Source organism: Rhipicephalus microplus, chromosome 4 (genome assembly GCF_043290135.1).
Source record: "Rhipicephalus microplus isolate Deutch F79 chromosome 4, USDA_Rmic, whole genome shotgun sequence".
Lineage (NCBI taxonomy): Eukaryota > Metazoa > Arthropoda > Arachnida > Ixodida > Ixodidae > Rhipicephalus > Rhipicephalus microplus.
Window position 1 is genome coordinate 111,691,441 of NC_134703.1, and position 25,407 is coordinate 111,716,847.

A 25,407-nucleotide genomic window follows, 5' to 3' on the forward strand; every position below is an offset into this window, starting at 1 on the left:
TTTCTGAACCGGTCTCTGCACCAGATTTTTTTTTTCTAAAATAAAAAAGAGGATATAAGAGAGGAGTATATTACAGCCGGCCAGATGGCACGCAAGCAGAGAACGCGACCAAGACAAGCGCCGATTCAAATCTGTTCTTCGCGAAGAAGCAGTGCATTTATCAAAGGAAGGCGCTGCCGCGTTCTGCCCAAAAAAAGCGCAGCTCGGCAAAAAAAAAATTAAAAAATAGCCTTCACCGTGTCACCGTCACATTTACGAACGGCTTCCAAGTACTTATCAATGCACGTTGCAAGCCTGCGCACGGCCATCCACAGCGGCAGTGCCTCTCGTGGCGGGTGGAACAAGCGCAGCACGCTCAGCACGCTCTGCGCCTGCAACGTTGGCAGTGTCTCGTGCGGCGTCCGTTCGGAATTCGGGAACCGCCCCTAGCAGCGAGAGTGAGTCGGTACTACCATGCCCGAGGAGTCTAACAAGGCGGCTGGCGACACTCTGGAGACGAGCGCACTTGATAAGACCGAGATGAGCGAGACGTCGTCTAACAAGCAGCAGCCGCAGCAGCAACCGCATGCAAGCCCATCGTCGCTGAAGCGGCACCTGCGAAAGACCTACGGCCGCCGCCCCATGGAGATGGTGAACCGCTACTTCCGCTCCATGTTTGACCTCGCCTCGTACGCCAACAACGCGGCGTTCCTGATGCGTTGCCGTGCTATGCGGGTCGTGCCACGAGCCTACCGCGTCGAGTGCCGCGGCATCAAGAACACCCGGCACGTGATGCGCGTCTTGGACGAATGCAGCTACAGGCTCATGCTTGCCGACCTCGACTACAACCGCCTGCGAAAGGTACAGGTGTCGCGTCTCCTTGAGCGTCTGCACGAGAAGCTAGAGAAAATCATGTCCCCGGAAGACCTGAGGAACGTGGTGCTCCTGGCCAAGGGCAAGTACGAGAACGTGTTCGAGGCCACCAGGGACAAACAGCGTGCCATGTTCAACGACCTCCTCAAAGAGTACGACATCGAGCCGAACAAGAAGACCACCACCACCGAGGGAAACGAAGAATGACGTGGCGGCCGGCTCTTCAGGGGCGAGCCGGCTCGAGCCTTCATTCGCCCTCCATTTTTTTTTTACTTCATCTTCCTCGTCGGTGTTGCAAGACAAGCGCGCCAAGACCAAGCTGACCGGCCAGGGTTATGGATCGGAGTGTCCCTGAAGTTACAAGGAAGTGATGCATGGCCAAGGTGAACTTCCTCGGACTCCGACGAACAAAGCAAGCTTGGGACCCTTTTTTTTGTTTTTTCCTTTGTTACATTGGCGTTGCTGGTTAACGTTAAAAAAAACTGAACGAGAGCACTAAGTGCTTTACTGTCGACGTAGTAAAAGCACCGGCCCGTTCTGGGTACGCTCCTGTTGCTGAATAAAAGGTTTTTTGTTACATTGGCGTTGCAGGTTAACGTTAAAAAAAAAAAACTGAACGTGAGCACCATGTGCTTTACTGTCGACGTGGTAAAAGCACCTGCCCATTCTGGGTACGCTCCTGTTGCTGAATAAAAGGCTTGTTGATTTATTGGGACCTTTCATTCTTTTTTCATGTGGTACGGTAAGCAGTAAGATGGATCTAGCACCGTTTCACTGTGTTTAGTTCCGGCCGTCTTCAGATTGTGCTTTAGTGTAGCCCTGTAGTTTACTAAAAAATAACTTGTATAGCTTACACAGCCCGGATTTGTATCTACAAAGGCTGGCTGTCGGAGGACCCGGGCCACCGCGGAGGGTCTTTACCCATAGCCTCCTATATTTTTTTATAGAGATAGAGGAGGCTATGCTTTACCTTTCTGTGCCTACCTGGGTGGAGCCGCCCACAGGTTGCGGGGGTCTTAGGTGTTCGTTCAACCAGTCCCTCTGAAGTTCTTTGTATGTATCTCTACTCCTCCTTCGCTGGTACAATTTTGCTACATTTTACAATATGCGAATTTTACTGAAATACGCAGGACAGAAGGTAAAAAAAATATTTTAGGCGGATGAATATGTTCCTACATAAAATATAAACCGAAACTACATTTTCGCTTATGAGTAGTTTCTCGTGTGGCCGTTGTGGCGTCGCGTTCTGCAAAACTGTCTGTCCGCCGGTTTTCTCGACGCTCTGCCGTGTGCTTTTCATCGAATATCGGGTATTTCTTTCCAAGATGCCAGTGAAACAAGTGACCGACGATGCGCGTTTTCAAGCCGAACTGTCCAACTCTGGAGCCAGCCTTGTCATAGTGGATTTTACAGCGAGTTGGTAAGGGGATAGTTCTAGCGCTGCGTTACCGACACGCGCCACTATGTCCAAAGGTGCTGACATCATGGGCAAGCCGTCGCGCTACATTACCGTCAATGAATCATTGTGTGCCTAAGTCACTTACTCTGCATTGTCTGAGGCTTGTTGACGTCGTTAACACTTGTGGATGCAGTCAAGTTCTTCTCTCGGCGTGTATTTTTATTTTAGGGCGTGTTTGCAGTGTCCTGTCATTGCATGGTTCGCTAATCGTCTCGTTAGCAGCTAGTGCGATTCTTCGCAGCTCCGTGTTTTGTTTTTTTTCATTTTCTTTAATAAGTAAACAGGTACACTGAGCATCCATTTTCTGATTACTTTTACGAAACCGTCGTAGACATCGCAGTTTTATCGATGCGGTTACGACACCGTCACACGTCGATTGATAGTTCCGAACTAGCATTAGTCTGATCAAATTAGCGTACTTGCGGTATCTGGTTGTAACATATTTTTTTTTCTTTTTTGTATTGCAGGTGTGGGCCCTGTCAAAGGATGGCACCGGTGTTCGAGTCCCTAAGCAACAAGTACACGCAGGCAGTGTTCTTGAAGGTGGACATTGACCAATGTCAAGACATCGCCGCTGCCCACGGCGTAAGCGCCGTGCCGACGTTCATTTTCTTCCGGGCCAAGGCGAAGCTAACCACCATGCGAGGCGCCGATCCGAACACTCTCGAAGCCAAGATTCAGGAACTTCTCAGTTCCGAGCCTCCGGAGGGAGCTGCCACCGAAAAAGTGCAGGGCCATGCAAGTACCAATATCGCATGTTGAATTCTACGTTCATGGGTGAAAATAGGCAACCGCTTGGTGTGATGGCGCGAGGAAGTCCGTGTGGGTTTCTTAGAAAGAAGGCTTCCTAGTTGCCGAAAAATTCGTCTTAATCCGGTGATCGGACCTGGGACCAATGCCTTTCCCCAATGCGCGCTCTACCGGTTTAGTGAACTGAGAGGTTAGCTATCGGTTGTGTGAGGGCGAATTCGTCAGCAACGTGAAGCACATGAACACACATTATTTCAATATGTAGTGAATCCTATGTGTGGGCCCATCAGCATAGTTGTACGCCATTCTCAAGGTATTGACTCTCACTAAAGGTGTGCAGACCAAGAGCAGTGCAAAATTTTTATCTTTTACGAAATTAACACTCATAACTTAAAATTGGTGGACTAAACTGCGATGCTTGCAATGGCGAGGCTATGCTGCAATCTTCAGTTTTGTATTACCATGGGCAGTGCAGTGCAGAAGGGACACTTGCCCCCCTCAAGCCACACCAGCACTGTCTCACACCCAGCCGAGATCTGACACCGGTTTGCACCCACAAAGACAAAATAATGCCGACATTCATGTACATTACCTATTACGTAGTGTTGTAATGCTGCATCAAGTAAATTCAGTTGTGTACTTGGTTTGAAACTTTTCATCAAGAGTGCATGCTGTAGGTACAACTGCGTACTGTCCTCTCATTTAAAGGTGACCCCCAAATGACAAACGTTGTAGAAACAAAAGCAACTGGAAGCCATGCACAATCTTGGAGCTCACTTAGCTATGCTCTCTGATATTGCAAGTGATTTTGAGGATGGTAGTACATTTTTATCATATGGTAATATTAAGTGAAAGGCATAGTCCCTAACGCCACAGTAAACTTGCGGCTTCAGCATGCGCTTTTTTACTTAAGGAAAGGCATTAAGGCATTTGAGTTTCAGTTAAAAGTGCTATGGGAGCTTGGAACATCTAAAATTGCTCTCAAGTGATTCCACTATTACAGGTGATATTTGTAATTTAGAATTAAAAGCATTATTTCTTTAATTGTTATTTACAATGTTTGGCTTTCCAAAGAGCACAGAGGTTCAGGAAATGTGGCTTTTAGCATGTTCATCACATTTTTGTGTCTTTCCGCTCAGCAGACTCGGACTTAGCAGGTGAACCTGTGCCTCAATCTGTGTCCATGTGCAAGTCATTCTGTATGACATCGATGGTTATATTAGAGTTTGAGAATTGGGGGCCCAAGACACTGGGTCCCCAAACTTCGTTGCGTAGGTTGCTCTTGCGTTGGCAGGATCAGAAAAGTTTGAGAACTGGGTCAAATGCAGGCTGCATTGGGTCAAACGCACGGGGTGCCACCCATGGCCAAATTCTAAATTATGCGGGTCATACGGCACTGTGGCTCGCGCTGCGTCTGCTTCATCTCGCTGGGGATCCAAGGCGCCTCACCCTTCAATATTGTGGAGGCTACAGGGCCCCTAAGCCAATAGAAAGGGCAATCAGCCTCCCCAAATGTATTCATTCGCACCATGCCATCTGCTCACCGTCTTCACGGCATCTGCTCGCCGAATCGTCTATACACACTTATTTTAGATAAGGCTGGTTTATTAACTTAAAAAAAAATACAGTAAAACCGTGAAACAAACAGTCACGCCAGGAACTTGAAGCGTGGATTTACTGCTCTGCATGCTGAATATCGGTAGGCGCTCATGCCTGTGGATAACTTCACTTTGTGCCCTTTTGCACTAGGTGAAGTTATCGACGCAGCCCTGCCTCGGCGCGTTAGTTTTAGCACGTGCGGCTAAGCAAGCAGCATATCTCGCTAATAACAGAACGTACCTGATGTTTTATCCTCAGAGTATGATTAAACAAATCGATGGCAGATTTCATCATTCATTTGTTGCTGTCAGTGCATTGGGCATGTAGCAAGAGCAAGTTCAGATTGAAGCGGGCGGTCGCTTCTGCATGGATGCTGCCATGTCGATTTGCAAATGCAGTGACCGGAAGTGAGAGACAAAAATAATTTCATGCGTACGAACTAAATGCAAACAATAATAAACGCATTACATAACAATGTCACGTGACATACACCAAACTAACGCCAATTTTAGTCTACCTCGTTAATTTTAAGGCGCGTAATGTATCTGGGACTATGTTCTTCTTCGTAACTTTGTGGTTTTCTCACACCCCATAGCTTTGGTAGTGCTGAAACAAAAGGTTTTGGGCCTTGGGTCAGCACGAACGCAAGAGCCCAAGATTGGCTTGAGTTCTGCGCATGCGCCCTGGCACGTCGCAAACTTCTTGGGTCCCCAAGCTCTTTAGGGCCCCAATTCTCAAACTCTATAATTATAAATTGATGATTTGGGCGAGTATCTTGATGCAATGACCTTTCTCTAAAGCACCATCTCTAATGAGCTCTTTCCCCAAGTCAAAAATGACGACTTGCTTACAGGCCATTAATAAAAAGTAACAGGTGACGTCCAAATCGAAATTTCCCTCTTCTCAGCATTCATTTGGCACTTGTGAACTCTGATTTGGTACGTCACTTAGTCAATCTGACACGCTAAATGGGCTATGGGAGACACCACTTTTTATAGACTAATAGGAATAGAAAGCATGTAAGTTGCCTTCAAGCTTCTGCAGATGCAGTTTTTAACCACCAGTCTCTGCATCCTAACTAGGGAAAGCTGTATGATAAGCTCACTGTGCAAGTGCAAAAAAATTAATAAAGGAAGAAAGCAAAGGGAAGTTGCTGGCTTGTGTTTTTATGTCGTTTCATGATAGCTGCATCCTCACGGATTCAGACACAATGTCAACTTCTTTATTTTAACTTCTATAAGTCATTCATCAAGATAGCCACATCGTTTACTTTAGAATCTCGCTTTTAGAGGCAATATCGGGCCTGGGGCAACTACTTGAAACAAAATTCTGCTAACCGAAAATATTGGAAACAAAAAGGTTGGGTGCCTTACATAAGCCTAAATTTTCGAATTTCACTTTGGTAGCCTTGTACAAGCAACGTCACTTGAAACCTCAACAACAGCAACCATTTGCAATGGTATAGTGTGTGCCGTCCAGTGATCATCATGAAAGGCACATGTATGGGCAGTGCTGTCGAACAGGATGCACGCTTGTCAATAGTGATGGAGCGCGCTATTACACCAGTGTGAATGAATGCTTGCAGCTTTTGGGGTTTCATATGACGCCGGTAGTGCATATGTAAGAAATGTAGAAAAAAAAAAAAGAACGAGCTTTCGTTGCTTCATTCACATACTTTCCTTGAGTTTCCCCAAACTGTATTGTAGAGCGGCTGGCTCGTTCATTTCAGGGGGTAATTGGTTAATTCACATAGTGAAGCCAATGTAATTGCGTGCACGTTCACTTTTACAGGTTGACATGTCGACATTCTTTGATCGCAATGCTCAAGAATGTTTAAATGAATCTGATGACCACCCACTTTCTGGCTGTTTGTCCTCGGGAGATGGCTACTTGGAATCTGACTGTGATGAGCAGGTATGATGAACACTATGCGCTCTTATCCTGTTTCCCTCTTCATCGTCCATGTCCTTATGTGCTACAACCAGGCTTGTGCAAATAGTGAATTTTCGGTTTTAAGTGAATAGTTATTGTGGTCGAATCATTTCGAATTGAATTTGAAAAGTACATATGACAACTAGAAAAAAGTGGGCACATTTATCAGGACCGAACTAACCTAAACAATATTTTTTTTTTTCAAATTGAAATAAGGCCTCTATGCAAATGCCTTTTTTTTTATTCAAAGGAAGTCTGAACAACTCTGAGTAGTAGCAGGATTTGACTTCGGTAGGATGCGAGTGATGACCTGTAAAATACGTAACATTTTAAGATTTAGTATACTTGGAACGTATAAGCTGCCATAACAAGCTTTTATGCTTCAAAAAATGATGAATCGATTTGAGGGTAAAATGTTCATTTTAAGGGGCCCTGCAACATTTTCTCGAGTAGCCATCGAATGGATTCACTAAAGAAAGCTTATTGCCTCACAAGTTCGCCGCTGCAAAAATGTTTAGAATGCATCAGGTAGGGCGGAGTTGCAGATTTGTCACACGCTGCAATTGCATTCTCTCTTCTCATCCTCTTGGAAGTGCTGGAAGCCAAGCAGGAAGAGATGGCATTTGGGGGAAAAAAATATGGCACGCTCACCTCGCCACCTTGAGCACTTTTTCTCTCTTTTTTTTTTTGTTAAAAAACGCCACTTTTCAGTGCAATCGCACGCGTACACAGGACAAGTGGTGCCCCAGTAATGACCTAATGACCAAGCGCTCCATGCTAAAATCAGCGAATGGCTGATACAATGGCTGTGACGAGTGATTTTTGAGCTTATGGTGTCATTGGCAGAGAGAAGAGAGCAATTTTAAGCTGACAGAAATTTTATTCGGAATTCCAGGCCATGTGGTGCACTATAAAATTTAGCTCGCGTGTTTTCAGGAGCTTCGACTACCAATCGGCAGCGTTTCCTGACCATGCGCGAAAAGTGTTGCAGGGCCCCTCTGAATTTGAAGGGGGTCTTAGCGACAAAGCGGATTTTCTTTGGATAGGTGCTTTCACAGTTTAGCACCACTACACTGCTGTGAAACCATCTCTGCAGGCGGTTAAATGCAGAATAATATACACCTATTTGTTCATTGCAAATATTTCAAAATTTTGAGTAATATAAATTTGAACTGAAGCAAATTCGAATACTCTACTATTCGTTCAAATATTGGAAACATTCAAATATTCGCACAATCTTAGCTGCAACAATAGTGATGGCCATCTTTTTTGTGACAACTTACTTATCTCGTATTTCTAACGAGACGAAACGGAGCGAAGCGCCTCAAACATCTTAGTGAGGAAGCACTGCGAGCGTATTTTCCCAGTATGCCCCTCATGAGCAATCACCTTAATTTGTCATTGTGGAATGTCATAAGAAGCCACAGAGGCACATAACACATCGATTTGATGTGGTAAGAGGCATTTGATGCTGCTAATAGGAGAATTTCCTGGCTCTGTTCGGCTATGTGTAGTTATAAACACATCCATCAGTCACTGCAGTATCTCACTGCAGTGATATACTGCAACGTGTAAACTAGTGCAGCATAGCTGCATCAAATGCCTATGCTTCTTCTTCTGCATAGTTTATGTATTTTTTTTTGCCACCTAGCATGAATTAGCTGAATTATGATCAACTGGTATTGATCTCCATGTACAGATTTTTTATGCCTAAGGGCTGATTGACTGTCTTTTTTTTTTTTGTAATGTTCGCTTTATAGGTTAGTAACAGCTGTTCAAATTATGAGTTTACCTGTATTTCTGTGTTTGACATTGTTCTGGCGTGACTTGTATTGTAACACCTACTTTCTTGTTACGTCCATATTACTTACTGTATTATGAACAGAAAAGAAAAAGAAAAAAATCGAGAATGTGATTCAATTTGTCACAGCTTCCAAACTAAACCTTCGTACTTGCAGGTGTTATACTTGCGCAGTGCAGATACAAAAATGCTACTGTTCTTAGATGCATGGGGGTGTTGGTGGAATGGAATTACCTGAGTGATGACGGTGTGCTTGGTTATGGAGCTTAAAATCCCAATACTATTTAGGCTATGAGACACACAGTAGTTGGTCACTCTGAATTATTTCAACCACCCGGGGTTTTCATTTCAACTCTGTTGAAATGCATCGTCACGGCTCGGATTGAACCAGCATCTTTTGGAAGGTCTGGTCGTGGTTTCATTACATAAGACCTTAAAATTTAGATGGAAATTTAGCTGGGGATGTTTATTATATTCAGCTGACCTCTCGCTATATGGCACAAAGTCTACGCGATATTCTTTTTTGCACAAATACTGCCAGAAAGGGTTCAAAGTGCACACAAACAAATATAGTAACGTGCTAGCGTTGGAGCTCGTTTCGCAGGAATTTCAGTGGGTATTGGCGTTGGTGTCAAGCATCGTTGGTTGAGATTGAAAAATAGTCTTGTTCGTGACTAAAAAGTATAAGATGCAATTGAAGAGAATAAATAAAGTATTTGGTTCTATAGCGAGAATTAAATTTAGGTCTTCTGTGTAAAAAGCAGGTGTTCTACCACAGAGTAATGCCATTACTTGAAACTGCTTCAAAAAAAAAAAGCACTACATGAATTTTATGTAGTGGCAAAAGTCTCCTTAAAACTAACGTGTAATATCACGTGGCAGAACCGTAGAATCTCACAGGCATCAAAACATGGGAACTGTGCAACGAGTGGGTGTTTGAAGGCCCACCTGTTACAAAACACTCGGACAAATTTATTTGTCATCTGCAGCACAGGCCTCAACTAAATCGGCAGATATGTGGGTTCGTATATTGCCGTACTGGCTCGCAGTGGGCCTTTCGCTGATTCGCAAAGGGACGAATCAAGGCATAGTGGCCACTTGACGACAGGACTTCCAGTGTTTGCTCTACGATAGATTGAAACAGCCAGTGTGACATGCACGGTCATTTGTTTCCTTACGGCACGGTTGTGGCATGCGCCGAGAATAGAAACTAGGCTAGCAATTGAGAATGCGATGCGCTCTGGGCTCGATTGTGTTGTCGCATTCTACTCTTGAAGGTGAGCTCAGGCATCCTCCAAGTATTATATATCGTGGCACTTGGTACCAGCCAGGAGCTGTGGAATTTCGGGTCACCGAGTCATCTTGGGTGGGTCAGTGTAAAGGTCAATTGCCTTAGGTTTACAAAAAAAATGCAGTGAATTGAAACGCGTTTCAGGTTTTGCACGTTGATGTCTGTTCTCATGCTGTTAAACATCTCTGTTCTAAACACGAACAGAATGTCTACTGCATAAGTACGAGCCATGTTTGTCTTACAGTTCAAACAAGCGTTCATTTGTTTTTGTCACCAGGTTCTTGCTAATTTCACTTTATATTATTTTATCGCAGCTCATAATTTCTCTGGGATTCACACAGCCTGTGAAGCTCCACTCTATCAAATTCCAAGCACCTAGCTGTAAGTACTAAAGCTTTCTTTTGCATTTTTCTTGGAGACACTGCGAGCGCCGACGAGTGCAGACGCGCTTCACGTCGGCTCCTGCTTTCATGAACAACTTCGCTGTGAAAATCACCACGTGCATTTCTCAAGGTGATATCAGAAGATGCGCCTCGTCATTCAGATTCTCAGGATACCTAAGACAAGGTGGCCCAACTGTTTTTCGTCTTTTTACGGCCTTTTCTTGGTGCACACCGCACGAGACGCTGTTAAGCCTCGCGAAACAGGCCGGTTTCCTCAGGGAGCCTGCGCTGTAAACCCAATGGAATCCACCACGTCGGCAGGCGACGCGCAAGACAATGCGGCTGATTCGAGGACGATGGACGTACAACACAATGATGATGAATCGCCAGCCACTACCGAGAGTGAAGAAGGCTGGCACACCGTCTACTACGGGCGTCGTCGAAAGCCCGGACATGAATCGGTCAGAGACGCTGATGGCGTCCATGGTGCTAACAACAAGGTAGAACCCGGTTTTCGTAACACGCAAGCCAAAACGCAGGAAAGACGGATGAGCCGCATCGAAAAAGCGAGCAGAATGCCGAAGCTGCCAGCGGGAGACTACAAAATTGTCATCCGACCGAGGGGAGGCCTACGCGTAGCCGCACTCGGCCCAACCGATATAACCAGAGGCATACATGAAGCCGCGGCTACACCACCAGAAGTCTGGCACTTCGACGTGATATGCCCCAACAAGACACAGAACGTCATGATAGTGAGCACACCAGACCCCGACCGAGCTGACCAGTACAGAAAAATCAAGAAAATACTTATACGTGGCAAAGAATATGAAGTGGCAGCGTATGAAACAGCGCCAGAAGATACAGCCAATGGTATTATTAAAGGAATCCCACTGGAATAAACGCCCGGTAGCATTAAAGCGGCCCTTGTCGCTGAAAAAAAACCCAGCATCATCACAGCGAAACGACTGGGGAATACTACAACGGTCATTGTGCTCTTCAGTGGAAACAAGGTACCCTCCAGTGTGTGCTATGATGGAGTAATAATACCGTGCACGCTATACCGCAAGCAAATTGACTACTGCAAGCAGTGCAACAGATTGGGACATAGAAGTGATGTGCGCCCCAACCCCCAAGATAAACTTTGTGCTGGTTGCGGCATTCACAACCCCAAAGACGACCACAGATGCGACCCTAGTTGTCAAATCTGTGGAAAAGACCACGTTACATTTGATAAAAACTGCACGCCCAGGTTCAAGAAACCTTACATTGTAAAACAGAGACAATGGGCCAGACTACGAGAACATCAAAGGCAAAGCTCATCTCCACCAAGAGGACGTCCACGAGAGCGCTCGACATCGAGACCCGGAAAATGACAGCAAACAAGATCCCGCTCCGGTTCAAGGAACCGCAGCCCTGCAAGCTCCCACCCCAGTTCTAGGTCGGGATCGGCGTCTAAGGGACCAACAAACAAGGTGAGCTGGGCAGATAGAGTATGCGGCTTGCGACCGGAGAGACCTCAGGAGGTTAAAAATAACGGTAGCAATAACAACAACAGTCAAGAGTTGAGCGGCTTAAAGATGAAAACAGACGAATGAAAGAAATGATAGAACAGATGCAAGCTCAAATAGAACTCCTCTCTATGGAACGCGAATGCGGCAAACCCCCAGAAGCCCTAATATAACTAATACTGTAATGCAGGAGGGAACACCCATAGCCGACGATCGCATGGAGATAACTACCCCTCCGTTAAAACGAAAGGCCAAAATGCAGAAAACTACAGATCCCCCAAGCACTAAATAAGAAAGCATCCCGCAACAAACAAGGTTGGATAACATTGAGAAAAAGTAGACCAGCTATTAACCGCGTTCCAATCTATCCTGGAAACCACCACTAAGACGTCTGTTGATCTGACGGCACTAGCAGCCAGGGCAGAAATGCTGGAACGAGGATGCAACCCAAAAACATCCGCAGACCTTCAGGGCGTAGTCGCTAACGTTCACCAACAACCACAGGCACCATATCCCCTGCAGGCAACTCCCACAAAACCACCAACCCCTCTCATCCACCCACCTATTTTCAAGCCTCCCACACAAATAACAAACAGCGATGGTTAGGCGTGGTAAAGGACAACTCCGCATATGACAATGGAATTGTAGAGGATTCAGGGCTAAGAAATCTGTCATCCAGCAGTACATCTGACAAGGTAACAAGCCAGATGTTATTTTACTTCAAGAAACCCATGGCCTCGCCACACTATTAGGATACCAGTCAGTAAGTCTCGAGCATGAAGAAGGAAATAAAGCTCTCACTACACTAGTAAGGAGAGAGATTACGGTCAGAATCCATAATCTAGAATGTGGATACCACCATATAATGACAGAACTTCTATCTAGGAAAACAAAAGGGAGCAGCACATTTATTAACGCATATAGCAGTCCATCAAATCACAGCAATTTCACTCTCTATTTAGGCAATCCGTGATATTAGTTGACAACACCCCGCTCATCATAGCAGGGGACTTCAACGCCGCACATGAGGCATGGGGGTATGGTTACACCACCCCCAAAGGGAAAAAGGTCATGGCAGAGCATGCAAAATGAACAGCTTACTCTGATAACAGACCCGCATGCACACACACGCATAGGTACAAGCACCCAGCGAGACACAACACCGGATCTTACAATAACCAAGAATGCCCCGGGGGCTACATGGCACAACACATTCGATGATTTAGGAAGTGACCATCGCATACTCGAAACACGCGTACCATTCACCGATAGCGACAGGATTATGACCATATGTAACATGAGACGTCTAGTTGACTGGGATAAATTTCGGGATATCAGAAAAACGATTACCGAGCATCCTGACGATATCCAGCAATGGTGCGAGAGCATAATAGACACAGTCAGGAAAGCCACACATGAAGTAGAAACAGATATCCCAGTTCAGCGCATCGATAACAGATTAATCCACCTGTGGCGAACTAAAGAAGCGTTACAACACAAATGGCGGAGGCAAAGACACAACACAACAATCCGGAAAAAGATAGCACAGCTCAATAAAGACATTGAAAGTCACTGCAAGCAGGTGTGTGAGCAACAATGGGCGGAGATATGTAAGGACATGGGCACCCAAATTGGAACATCACAAGCGTGGATATTGCTAAGGTTTCTTTTAGATCCCACCAACACCAAAACTGAACAGAGACACACTATCCGTCGTCTCGCACGCGAATACGAAGGAAACGAGGAACAGCTAATGACGGATCTACAAAACATCTACATGCCAAAATCGCTGCCACTACAACATAAAAACTATACAGGCGAAGCCAACCCCAACATGGACAAAAACTTTGAGGTAGCAGAGATTAGAGCGGTGCTCCACAAATTAAATGTAAAATCAGCATTGGGACCCGATAGAGTCACCAACCGAGCATTACGTAACCTGGACAGTGAATCCATAGAATTTTTAACTGGATATATAAACAAATGTTGGACAGAAGGGGAAATACCCGACGCGTGGAAAGAGGCTAGAACAATCCTTATACCAAAACCTGGAAAGCCAATCAACAAAGTAAATCTCCGACCCATCTCATTAACGTCATGCGTAGCAAAAGTAATGGAACATGCATTATTAAATAGAGCCAACAACTATCTTGAGGATGGTGAGTACTACCCACACACGATGATAGGCTTCCGTCGTCACCTAGCCACCCAAAACGCCATGCTACAGATTAAACATCAAATCATAGACTACCCCACAAGATCCACACGAGCCATACTCGGTCTGGATCTTAAGAAAGCATTTGACAATGCAGCTCATGAAACAATTCTCAGCCGCATATCGAGCTTAAACATGGGTGAGCGAGCCTTTAATTACGTCAGAAACTTCTTGACCAACAGGAAAGCAAGGCTGAGCTTAGGCGGCCTTACATCTGATCTCCAAGAATTGGGCTGCAGAGGCACTCCACAGGGCTCCGTAATATCGCCAATGCTCTTTAGTGTAATCATGATTGTACTACCGAAAAAGTTAAATAAAATCCTCGGATTATATCACTCTATCTACGCGGATGACATCACAATATGGGTCAGTGATGGAAGCGACGGCTACATAGAACAGAGACTCCAAGAAGCAATAGGAACAGTTGAGCGATACTTGGAAGGCACAGGACTCACATGCTCCCCGGAGAAATCAGAACTTCTTCTCTACAGGCCAGCAATCAGAGGCAGACCACGCAAGTCAGAGAAAAACAAGCGGCAATATGAGGAAATTAGGATTCATACACAGGAGAGCACAGCTATACCGACAGTTCCGAAAATACGGGTACTGGGATTAGTCATCGAGGCTAACGGTGCCAACGGTGAGACTATACGCAGACTAAACACCAAAGTCACGAATGCGATGAGACTGATTCGCAGGGTCACGAATAAACACCGAGGCATGAAAGAAGCTCACGTAATTCGTCTAATTCAGGCCTTCGTCATAAGTCACATAACGTATGTAGCAGCATACCACAACTGGCAAAAAGCTAAAACTAACAAAATAAATGCACTCATCCGGAAGGTCTACAAACAAGCGATAGGAATACCTGAGTATGCTAGCACAAACCTTTTTCTTCAGCTAGGACTACACAATACGCTTGAAGAGATTATAGAAGCTCAGCGGATATCCCAGCTTCAAAGGCTCAGTAAAACTAAAACGGGAAGAAATATAATGAGTAGATTAGGGATCATGTACCATGCACAACATGGTGTCAAAAATGACATCCCTAATACAATCAGAGCTAAGATCATTTCTAACCCGATACCGAAAAACATGAACCCCATTATCAATACGGACCGCAGAAAACACCGAGCAAAAGCACTGTTCAAAGCACACGGCAGGAACAGTAAATCTCTTTTTGTAGATGCTAGCCCATACCCTGAACGAAAAGCTCACACTGCTGTCGTGATTGACTTGTCCGTCATTTGTATTAATGCGTGCTCTGTCATAACAAACAGTATAGAGGAGGCTGAGGAGGTAGCCATAGCCATGGCTATCACCTCCAATAAACACTCATTCATACTGAGCGATTCGCAAGTAGCAATCAGAAATTTCACGCAAGGACGGATTTCACAGCAAGCCCTCGGAATCCTCGTTAATAACCCAGAACAACACAAAGTAGATGAACAGAAATACTTCGTATGGTTTCCGGCGCACACAGAGACTGATACACCCAATCCTAACGAGCTGGCTCATGAGTTGTCGCGAGAATTAACCCGCCACGCAACCCAACCACACCGCTCGATGATCATTCCTGGCGCCGCCGACATACCACACAAAGACCGATTTACAAGCTACACAGAATACATGCAACACTACAGAGAAGCAAGGCGCGTCTTTCCCGCCCCTCATCCGAGTCTAAACAGGCAAGAAGCATCGGAATACCAACAGCTGCCCCGGGGAATGCCCCGGCTTATCAACAAGTTCTCCTGAGGTCCTCCGGGAGCAGTGGCAACTTGTGCTGCTCAGCTCAGAAGTTCAAGACCAAAAATGGGCTATCCAGCAGGCCAGGGAGGCTGTACAGAGACAAGGTCTCCCGGTACCTCCTTGTGCGGTCTAGCCCGGACCGCAAACATGCCGGATACGAAAATAAAGTTTATTCATCATCATTTTTTTTTCTTCATTGAAACGGGTTTCTCTGTGTTTTTCCTTTGCCTATTCTATCATCGCTGTGCTACTATCCTTTTTTCAGCTTCGCTGTCGTAATACTTCTCTGGACTACCTTGTATTGATCAAGAACAGGCTTAACATATTGCCGCTTTCCTTCCTCGTGTTTTATGTTACTGGCCCATTGCACGTATCGATTTGCACCTCGCTAGAATGTCCGAGAGCATTCCAGATCATGGGATAGGCTTGAGCACACAAACGCGGCCACTAGCAATGACGCTAGAATGTTCGATGCCGCACGTGTAAATGCAGACGCACTTTGCCATGGATCAGATTATCGACGCCCAATACTCTATTCGCCGATGTCATTGTACAGCGTGCCTTGTTTGCGGTCATTTGTTTCGGTTTGCCGGCCACAGGTTTGACTGAATAGTTTCATGTTGGACCCGCTGAATGCTGCCTTTGTCAGTGTCATGATTTTAAGGCAATATCATAGCTATGAAGATGGTTGCATCATTGTGCTTGGCAATGTGTGTGCAAAAGTGCCTGTGACAAATGAGAAAGCCCCCTGAGCTCCATAGACAGTGTTGAATAAAAAAAAGCTGAGACGCAGAAAGTTGCCTGCTAGCATGGACGCCAAGTATATGGCAGACTTTGTGACACAGTTCAGTTATGCTTTTGAGATAAATCTGGAACTTTGTCATCTTCAACCTGGTAATGTGGTTGTAAGAATAACTAGACATGTTTGTCCAGTGCTGCGATGTTATTCAACTGGGAACCTTAGTACAAAGAGTCAGTCGAGATATGCTCACCAGCCAGCTGTAGATATGATATGGTAAGACCTCTCTAATTTAAACTCGGTTGTTTGGAAATTCCACTTAATTTAAACTTTTTGCAGTCCTGTGTTTTGCAGTGCAAATTCCAGTGGATAATTCGAAGCGATGTCCAGCACCAGCTGGTTAACTTGAAGAGACTTTGGGTGCGATGGACCAATTTCAGATCCCGATTTTACCGCACATGAGCGAGAACAGTGGCCCCTAGGAGCCACAAGTCGGTGCGATGTGGCTGATACTAGCAAGAAGTGACCGCTGAAGCACCGCAAACTGGTAGCTGCCAGAAAAAAAAAAAAGCAGTATTATGGTCTGCTGAAATGTGTGCCTTTGTTGAGAAGACGTGCTTCACTATAGTAAGGAAATGACTGGAGCGACTTGATTTATGTCAAAGTCTTGGATATCTGCTGTTTTAATACAATATCAACAAACAATATCAACAAAGTTCAGGACTCCACTGCAGCACAGCCGTGACACGTGGGCAGCATGTTGCATTCTTTTCGCAGTGTCAGTCCGCATCAAAAAGATAGTAAAGGATGATCTAATGGAATTGACGATATATGTGATGGTGCGATTAATGGTTGCTCTGGCAGTCTGCGCATTTGTACTGTTGGGGAGTTCTTGCCTGCAACACCTACTTCAAAAACTCTGTTGGAAAACTTCAGTGGTCAAGTTTTCTAGCCAGAACACATCATCAATTCTGTCTCACTGGTGTCCGTCTGGTAAATAATTTCTTTGTTTTGCCTGACCGAGGGGGCGAATGGTCGCATCATGATGCGCTGGTGCTGCGAGGAGCTGGTGACATGCTGCCTGCATGTCACCACTGTGTTGAAGTGAAATACATTTTTTTTTCTCTGCAGGAGTGCAATTTAGTTAATCACAAGATTCTTTTCTTTCTCTCTCTCTCTCTTCCCCCATCCCCCCACGCTGGCAGCAGCGAGATCTGCCATTTTCTCTTGTGTGTTGAAAAATTGAGACCGGGTATTGCTGGATACAACTCTCAGAGCCACAAACTACCTAGCACAGCAGATAACCACCTATGATTACTTTCAGTAATGCAAAGTACCTTGCATCCTGATTTTTGCACATGTTATTCATTTGGAAACATGCTTAATTCGAACATATTTTCAGGATTCTAGTTACTTAGCGAGGTTTTACTGTAGAAGCCGGGTTACATTTGAACTGCCTTCTGAAAGCAACATGCACTGACAAATCATTGCACAATTGGGCTGGAAATAAATTGAAATTCGGATTGCCAAGACATTCGGGAGGTGTGTCGTGCAGGAAGATGTCTCTTCAAAGCAAGTTCGTTTGCTGTACATCGAAGTTCGTAGTAAATGAAACACAGCTTTTAAAAAGTTGTGAGTGAAAACACGAACTTTATTTTGCCCAAAGAAAGTCCGTGATGCACGTGTTTAGAAGGTCAAAAGCGATAAAGGCGGTCTCGAGTTTATTTCAAACGGCAGCGTGCTCGTTCGCCGAGGCCCGTGGCATAAGCAGCTGCATGAGTCACTAGCTCCAAAGTTTTGTCGTTCTCGCAGTCTAATGTCTCGAAATCGCTCTTGCCTCGTACTTCATTCACAATGCCCTAATCCGTGCACGATTCCGCAGTGTTGGCATCATCATCGGCCGTAATTAAACCATCACAACAGATGTCCCACGCGCTCTCCCAGGTCGAAGTCGGCAATGTGCTGCCACAAATCGCTGCCGGAGTGATCCTGTTCTGAATATACAAGTTTGGCAACGGGCCTGACGTTGACGAAGTCAGCCTCGCGAAAACAGATCCGCACGCATGTAGCCATCATCGCCGCCCACAAAATATTCACCATCTCCACAGCTGAATACCAGGACCCCCTAAGCTCCAAGTTGGCTGCCAGGTGGTCAACAGCTATGAGCAAGCACTCCGCAACGCAGCACCCAAGGCGCAGATTACGCTCAAGTCAAGCGGTCACACTTTCGGCGTTTTGTTGAGCGGCAGGAAAAAGCGTGCGAGTCCTCCCGTCTGCCATCCTGACCACACACAAACACCAAGAGCGAGCTAGAGGCACACACGCGAGACGCATGCCAGAACGCGTAGAACAGCTCTGGGCCCGTTTCTAGTCCAGAAACGAACGTTTTGAATTCAAGCCAGCTTGGCTGGTGTCGCGGAGCAGTGGAGATGGGCGAAGGGGTTGTAATCCAGAGAAGAGAGCCGATTTGCGAGAGAAGGGCAAGTAGTTGCGATAGAGAAAAAAGAGGGGAGGATACGGTGGGAGGGCGACTTTTAAAACTAAAACACGCGTTAAGAAGTCAGGTCGGGTAGCTTGCTTGAAAGGTCTGCGAAACGCGCCACTCGCGCATAAAAAAACACATGAAAGAGTGCCTGCGCGCGCAGAGGTCAAAGCACGGCCGCCTGGATCGGCGTGCGCGGCGGTGTTCAAAGAATTGGCAGTCGTGGTCGAAAAACCATTTGTAGCACCGGCGGGTTTGCGTGGCCTCACCGACTTCGATATTTCGAGATTTGTTCCGCGCAAATTAACAGCCGTTTTCGTGCTTCCCCACGTGGCCGGAGGGCATGCTGAGCTGAGTGGGAAGTGCGCGAGAACAGATCCCAAACACGAAATGAATCGCGAATTATTAGAATCGGTGGGGTAGCGTACGTGCATGCACTAGACACAGGCGATCGGATAGAGTCAGTAGCAAACGATGTCGGCAAATGGTCTGGTCACTCCAGGCCGGCTACGCCAATGACAGTACCAGCGATCAAAAACAGGGGGAAGGCGGACCGGTCTTTGAAAGATCGGTGGCAGTGTGAAAACACGGGCCTCATCTGGCGATGCAAGGTGCTCAGAGTAGCGGGGGGACAAAGGACGGAGGGGTGCGTAACAAAAAAGCAGTTGGGGAGAGCGGCAACTAAAGGGGCGCGGAGGCAGGGTCGGCGTTTAACGAGAATGTACGGGCATTTCGCCGATGCCTGAACGCGGGTCGAAAGTGGTTTCCCGGGAAGTCGGCAGAGCGCCGACCCCGTTGGCTGTAACCGATCAGCGGCGCTCGGAGACATTCGTTGTAAGTGCGATTTTGTGCCGTTATACCAATGTATATTTTCACGGTCATGCGGATATTGTTCTTTTTAAGCGGAAGTTCGTTTTAAGTGGGGCCATTATATGTGGGTTTGACTGTATTTCTATGCAGGCACAGGGGTGTCTTTTATACTCATTTGGCTCTTACAACAGAGAGTGTCTTCTATAAAGCTGTTCAACTGTATGTAAATTTTATTGTGCAAGTTGGATACATAGACTGCTTTACAGCAATGCAGGGAAAGTGGCTTCTCAGCCATATGCAGCAGGAGTCATGTGTAGGGGTGGGTCATGTGTAGGGGTGATTTGAACACTAGAAAAATGCCGCTTGTTCTTCCTCAGGATTTGGCTTTAGTGTACATGTCGGACGACGATACAGTCGTGGATTCACGATAGCCGGTCCTACCTCTTGTTGCACGACTTCTGGCTTTTTTCTCTAGAATGACTGCTACACACTAGGAGACTATGTAGGAGAAAGTAATTAATCAAAACTCATTGGAAAATGCCACGACATCAAGATTGCCCTGAAGGCAGCCTTGAGGCAAGTTTCGGCGATTTGTGTTTAGGGGGCAGACTGGTCTTAGACGTTTTCTTTTATTTCTTCAGTGATCTTGATCAAACTGCACAGAGTTATGCAGTTTTTTCTGCTGATTCCATATTAAATTAGTTTTCCTATTACCCATCTTGTTCCTGAGATAACTTAAGTTCAACCTCTATTGTTTAAGACCACGATAGAAAAAAAGTGCTTAATTAAAAGTGATATTTATGATATGCTAACATAGACGAATGACTATAGATTGAAAGTACCTATGCAAGAGTTTTTTGTTTGTTTTTAGGCCTTTTTTGGTTGTTTTAACAGTAAAATGAACTATCCATTTTAAAAAGCAGTTGGAATCGTGTTACAATTTTGATGAGTAATTAATTAAAAAGGCATGTGCTCTAAATTTTGCTCCCACACTTGCATTCTACACACATACAGGTTTTCATTGCAAAAAATAAATATTGCTGTATGAGGCCTAGCTGCAGAGATATTGAGGCCTCTAAATTGAACAGTTGTAAATTTACTTTTCTGAGAAAAATGGAAAAAACTGAAAACACACAGCTTCTTCAAAAAGCAAAAACCATGGTGCGCATGTTTTGCATTGCTCATAAAAGTGCTCATAAATTTGTAGCTGAGCTTCTAACACACGTGCCAGCATATTATAAAGAACCCTCAAAGTAGGTTCCCCTTTTTTCCAGGTGCTGCATGTTAACAGCACCAAGAATCTGGACAGTTAGAATGACATTACAAAAAAATTACCACTTCCTGGTGTGGGAAAAATCGCCAGAGAAATAGAAAAATACTTGCAGAAACCAAATATGTCAATTTTGTCACTGTTTGGTCCCAAACACCAGTCTGCCTCCTTAAGGGGAAGGTGCAGCACGCCTGCAGATGTTCCCACTTTAAACATGAAAAAATCATGGTAGTTGACAACAGTTAGTATATGGCAGTTCCAATTAAATGGTATCGAATGGCAGCATTTTTTATATTTTTTTATTTTTCTAACTACATACAAGATTTTGCAAAAATGTGTCAATTTTTTTTCTTATATTCTGAGTGGTTTTCGTTTTACAGCAAATTTTTTTAATTTGCTTTGACAGCACTGCATTTGTACACCGTATTGAAAATTCTGTGTGCGGTTTTTCCAAAAGTGCTTAGTAGTCTTCCTGCCATTTCATTTTTGTAAATTGCAGCACAATGGCTGAACCGACTTTGGTCCTTTTGTTTTGTCGCAATTCATGGGTGGTGCTGCATAAAAACACAGTCTTCGAGTTTTTGTTTAGACCCAAGTTCCTTAATTACTCGCCTTGTGGTAGCTTGTGCAGTGTAGTGTGGTCACTTGCATACGACGCTGAGCTGAAAACTGCTGAGCTACTGAAAAAAAAAAATGCTCTGACATTGCCTCTGGATGTGACGTCTCGAAGACATAGAAAAAAATGTTGGCATTCTAGCATTTCCCATCGCTGTGCCAGGCTTCATCAAAGGATTTTATTCCCTCATGAATGGATTGCCACGAAAATTTCTTAGAATCTTCAATTATGAGCAAAGTTAGAGATAGGTAGCACGCTGGAAGCTAAGCAGGGAGAAAGGGCATGGGGTAAGGAAGTTATGTCACAAGCGCATTATGACCGTGAGCACTTTCATTGCTTCCTTTTTTCTTCTGACGCACAGCTTACCTTCATCACGGGAGCATGCCCGAGCATGTGGCAGCATGCCACAGTGGCCGCAGTAACAATGCTCGAATCGGCCATGGCCTTGAATTTAGTTTTATGGTGTGGTCATTTTGGGTATGCAGCATCATTTGTAGAAATAAAAAGAAATGGTTTCTATTGGACCTTGAGAATTAATTGTAAATTCTAGATTATGTGCTGTGCTATAATGTTTGGCTCGTGTGTCCTTCGTCCCTTCGACTACCAATGTGCAGCGTCTTCTGACCATGTTAAAAAAGTGTAGCAGAGTCCCACAGAAAACTTCAGTAATTTGTGATGTAATTGAAGATCCTATAATCTGGCGATTAGATCTGGTTCTGACAAGTGTGTGCATTGACTTTTCTTGTTCAGCCACACATTTGAAAAATCGTAAAAACTGAAACCTTAAGGAAGCAAGGCAGTACTTGTTCGTACGATTGCCGCTTTGTTGCGCTTTGAAGAGGGAAAGGATGGCAGCGACTTTATATAGACTGAATATGGTCTGTATCGTGTGATTTCTTGCAGCCCAGGGTCCCAAAACCGTGAAGTTGTTCATCAACCAGCCCACGACTCTGGGATTTGACGATGCAACTGGAATGGAGCCTGTGCAGACACTTGTGTGAGTTGGCATGACACTTGCATTGCATTGCATGAGGATAAAGCTGTAGTTTGCTGGTGTTATTGCTTCAATGGCAGTTTTATATATATATATATATATATATATATATATATATATATATATATATATATATATATATATATATATATATATATATACACACACACACACACACACATATAGAGAGAGAGAGAAACCTTGTTCATACGTTGCGGCCAGGAATGTGACCCAACTACGCACTAAGTGGTAGTACACTCTAGCCACCATATACCAGCTGGCATCGCCTAGCGTGTATCGACACCACTGACTATAAATTGGATGTAATGCCCCATAAAATTTTGCCCTATGTACCCGCTATAAAGCCTCTGGTTCTTTTTGTCTAAGTTCTGACTCTTGCTCTCATATGCTAACTCTCACATACGACCATCTGATATCACATGGTGGCAATGCAAAGCAGCTAATTTGAAACTACTATTTAGATGGCCCAGAACAGACAGTGGCTGCCCTTACAGCACAGCAGACAAATATGTGTGCCTGCTTTCCGTGATACACGAGTACACGTCTCTGTCATTATTAGCTACCATGCACAAACAGACACCATTACACTGAGAAGCGTAATTGCTGCATGGAGCCTATCTTATCTGGCTAGCTGTGTGCAGCGCATAGCCCAACAGTTCATGCCCCAATGGAAACGTTGGAAGTGTAAGTCTCGATGTAAAGCTAAGCTTTGATACAACAAACATCAGTATAACTAAACCCTCGGTGTAACAAAGTACAGTGCATAACTTTTTATGAGTGGACGTCTGTAGAATGCCATGTACTTATATTTAGCCTGGATGTGTTTACACAGGATCTTTATGGTAGGAAGTTTCATTGTTTCATGATACTGAGGTGGGCAAAACAGTTCAGTGTTCGCCATGCACTACCCCGATGACGAAAACGGAGTGGGAAGCTTCCCACATGGGGCATGTGGTGGTTCAAGCTGTTCGGTGCTGAGGTCAACGTTTTCTCGCTGGGCAACGAGACTGAACAATGCGAGACCAATCGTGACAATGTGCTATAGCGCCAAAGGCCTGTGTTCCGGCACATCCTCCCTCTTCAACATGGTTTTCAGAGTGCCATTAAACTTCTCGAAAAGCTCATTTGCTATGGTGGGGGGGGGGGCATTCAAATAAGCTTGATGGCAAGAGGACGGCCCACCTCTCCTGTAGGTTCCACTGTAAAACTTGTTTCTAGGTCACTTACTGAAGAACAAGTTTCTGCCTATGTGATCAGAAACTTGTTCCTGGGTGAGTGACCTCTTAGGTGAAATTATTCAAAAGAAAATCTCAATCAGTCCTTCTACTACATGCACAGCATCAATTGCGGATAGAGCAATGGCAATCGCATTGTGAGCTTTCTGCATTGCTTGCACGAAGCTCGCATCATTGGGTTCTTGCCGCATATGTTCACATTGTGTTCACCACGAAACTAGCCAGTATACGGTTGAATCACCGTACCGCCTGACAAAAAAAAAACAAATCACTGTGTCATTTTTTGTCAAGTATCAGATCGCAGTAGACATTTGTCGTGGACAGCTGCTTATTTCTGTTTCATCACTATGCCAGTCGAACATCCCGGACTCTGCAGTAGTTTCGAAGTGCTCCTTGATGTGGTCACCGCGGGTCATCGGATAGCGGTGCGAGAGTGCCAATCATTTCTGATTTGGCAAATGGAAATAAATGACTTTGTGGTGGGCACTTGACGCAATATTTGCTCTGGCACTGTATTTATTACTTCATCATCATTATCAGCTTTAACTTGTTTTTGGTTCATATGAATTCAGGATGATACGAATATTTTCTGTGCTTTCTTTGAATTCGTATGATCGATATTCTACTGTATATTGCAAATGATTGGCGAAGTTCGCCACATGTTTCAAGATATTACAGAGCTCGTGCTCTGCGATCCAGGGTCTGAAAGAAGCTGTCTAGCTGGACTTGCGAATGTTTAATGTTCTGATGACTAAACATGGCTACCAAGTGTGGATTTGTGATGCCGGCTTGTTGACTGCATGCAGGCTCAACGGCAAGGAAGTTGAAGAGGGAGCAGTCACGCCTCTCCGTTTCGTGAAGTTCCAGAATGTGCAGAACCTGCAGGTATGTTATCTATTACATTATATCAGTGCATCAATTGAATTGCATAGTTGAAAAAAATGGCCTTTGCAACTTCTTTGTATGCAAGGGTTTTGCAATTGCAGTAGAATCCCATTGGTACGGTTTTCGAAGTATCATTTAAAAAAAAATTGTAGGAGCCAGAAACTCTGTGGTGGTTCGAGTGCGCCAATTGCAGCGTTTTGCTACGATTTCATGTGCCTGCTCCTTGCTGCGCACATTCGAGTACAGCTTGCGCCAACTGCGCCAAAGTTCACTCGTCCGCCTGTTTGCATGACATTGGACCGTTTAAGGCCCAAAATTATCTGTGTTGTTACCAATCAACAATAAAAGAAATCAGTTTCATTGCAAGTGTGAAGCAACGATCATAATAGCAACAAATTGTAATGTTATTTGAAGTAAGGCTGGCAGCTCATTTTTTAGGATCCGATCTTATGCAACTGTGCAAAAGGCTTTTTTAAAAGAGTACAGCCACTCCAGGAACACTCCTCGCACATTCTCTTAGCATCGAGAATGCAGTGCGCAAAAGGGTGTACGAGCTGCCCCATAAACAAAAGAAAAATAAATAGTGTCACTCCTCCTACCTAGCCTATGGCGTCTTTTCACAGATGCCATAGTTATTTCCCGACCGTGTCAGTTGTATGGGGCTCATACCCACTCATCGCACCTTCACGGCATAATTCAGTGAAAAATTTGTGAATGTGTGGCATCGCTAAGGCCATCATTTCGACAGACGGACTCGTATCGCTCATGGCTGCTTTTAATAAATGCATCCGCCCCTTTCATGTTTGGATTGATCAC

The 25,407-nt window shown here is 44.9% G+C and overlaps 2 protein-coding genes across 2 annotated transcripts in view; both read left to right on the forward strand.

Moving 5' to 3' along the window:
• Positions 1 to 233: 233 nt before the first annotated feature.
• On the forward strand, positions 234 to 1,561 carry LOC142813982 (uncharacterized). The gene has a single exon (XM_075891948.1). It carries the CDS (start codon positions 454 to 456, stop codon positions 1,057 to 1,059), a length of 606 nt encoding a protein of 201 aa, XP_075748063.1. The 5' UTR covers positions 234 to 453; the 3' UTR covers positions 1,060 to 1,561.
• A 527-nt stretch (positions 1,562 to 2,088) lies between these two features.
• Positions 2,089 to 25,407, forward strand: part of LOC142814571 (thioredoxin-like protein 1) — a 34,486-nt gene continuing 11,167 nt past the window's right edge. The window contains exons 1-6 of the mRNA XM_075893494.1: positions 2,089 to 2,272; positions 2,779 to 3,049; positions 6,452 to 6,574; positions 9,999 to 10,065; positions 22,360 to 22,453; positions 24,513 to 24,591. Coding sequence (XP_075749609.1) covers positions 2,178 to 2,272; positions 2,779 to 3,049; positions 6,452 to 6,574; positions 9,999 to 10,065; positions 22,360 to 22,453; positions 24,513 to 24,591 — 729 coding nt within the window. The 5' untranslated portion in view covers positions 2,089 to 2,177. The remainder of the gene's footprint in view (positions 2,273 to 2,778; positions 3,050 to 6,451; positions 6,575 to 9,998; positions 10,066 to 22,359; positions 22,454 to 24,512; positions 24,592 to 25,407) is intronic.

Coding starts and splice junctions, on each gene's coding strand:
- LOC142813982 (XM_075891948.1), top strand. CDS start 454: ATGCCCGAGGAGTCTAACAAGGCGGCTGGCGACACTCTGGAGACGAGC.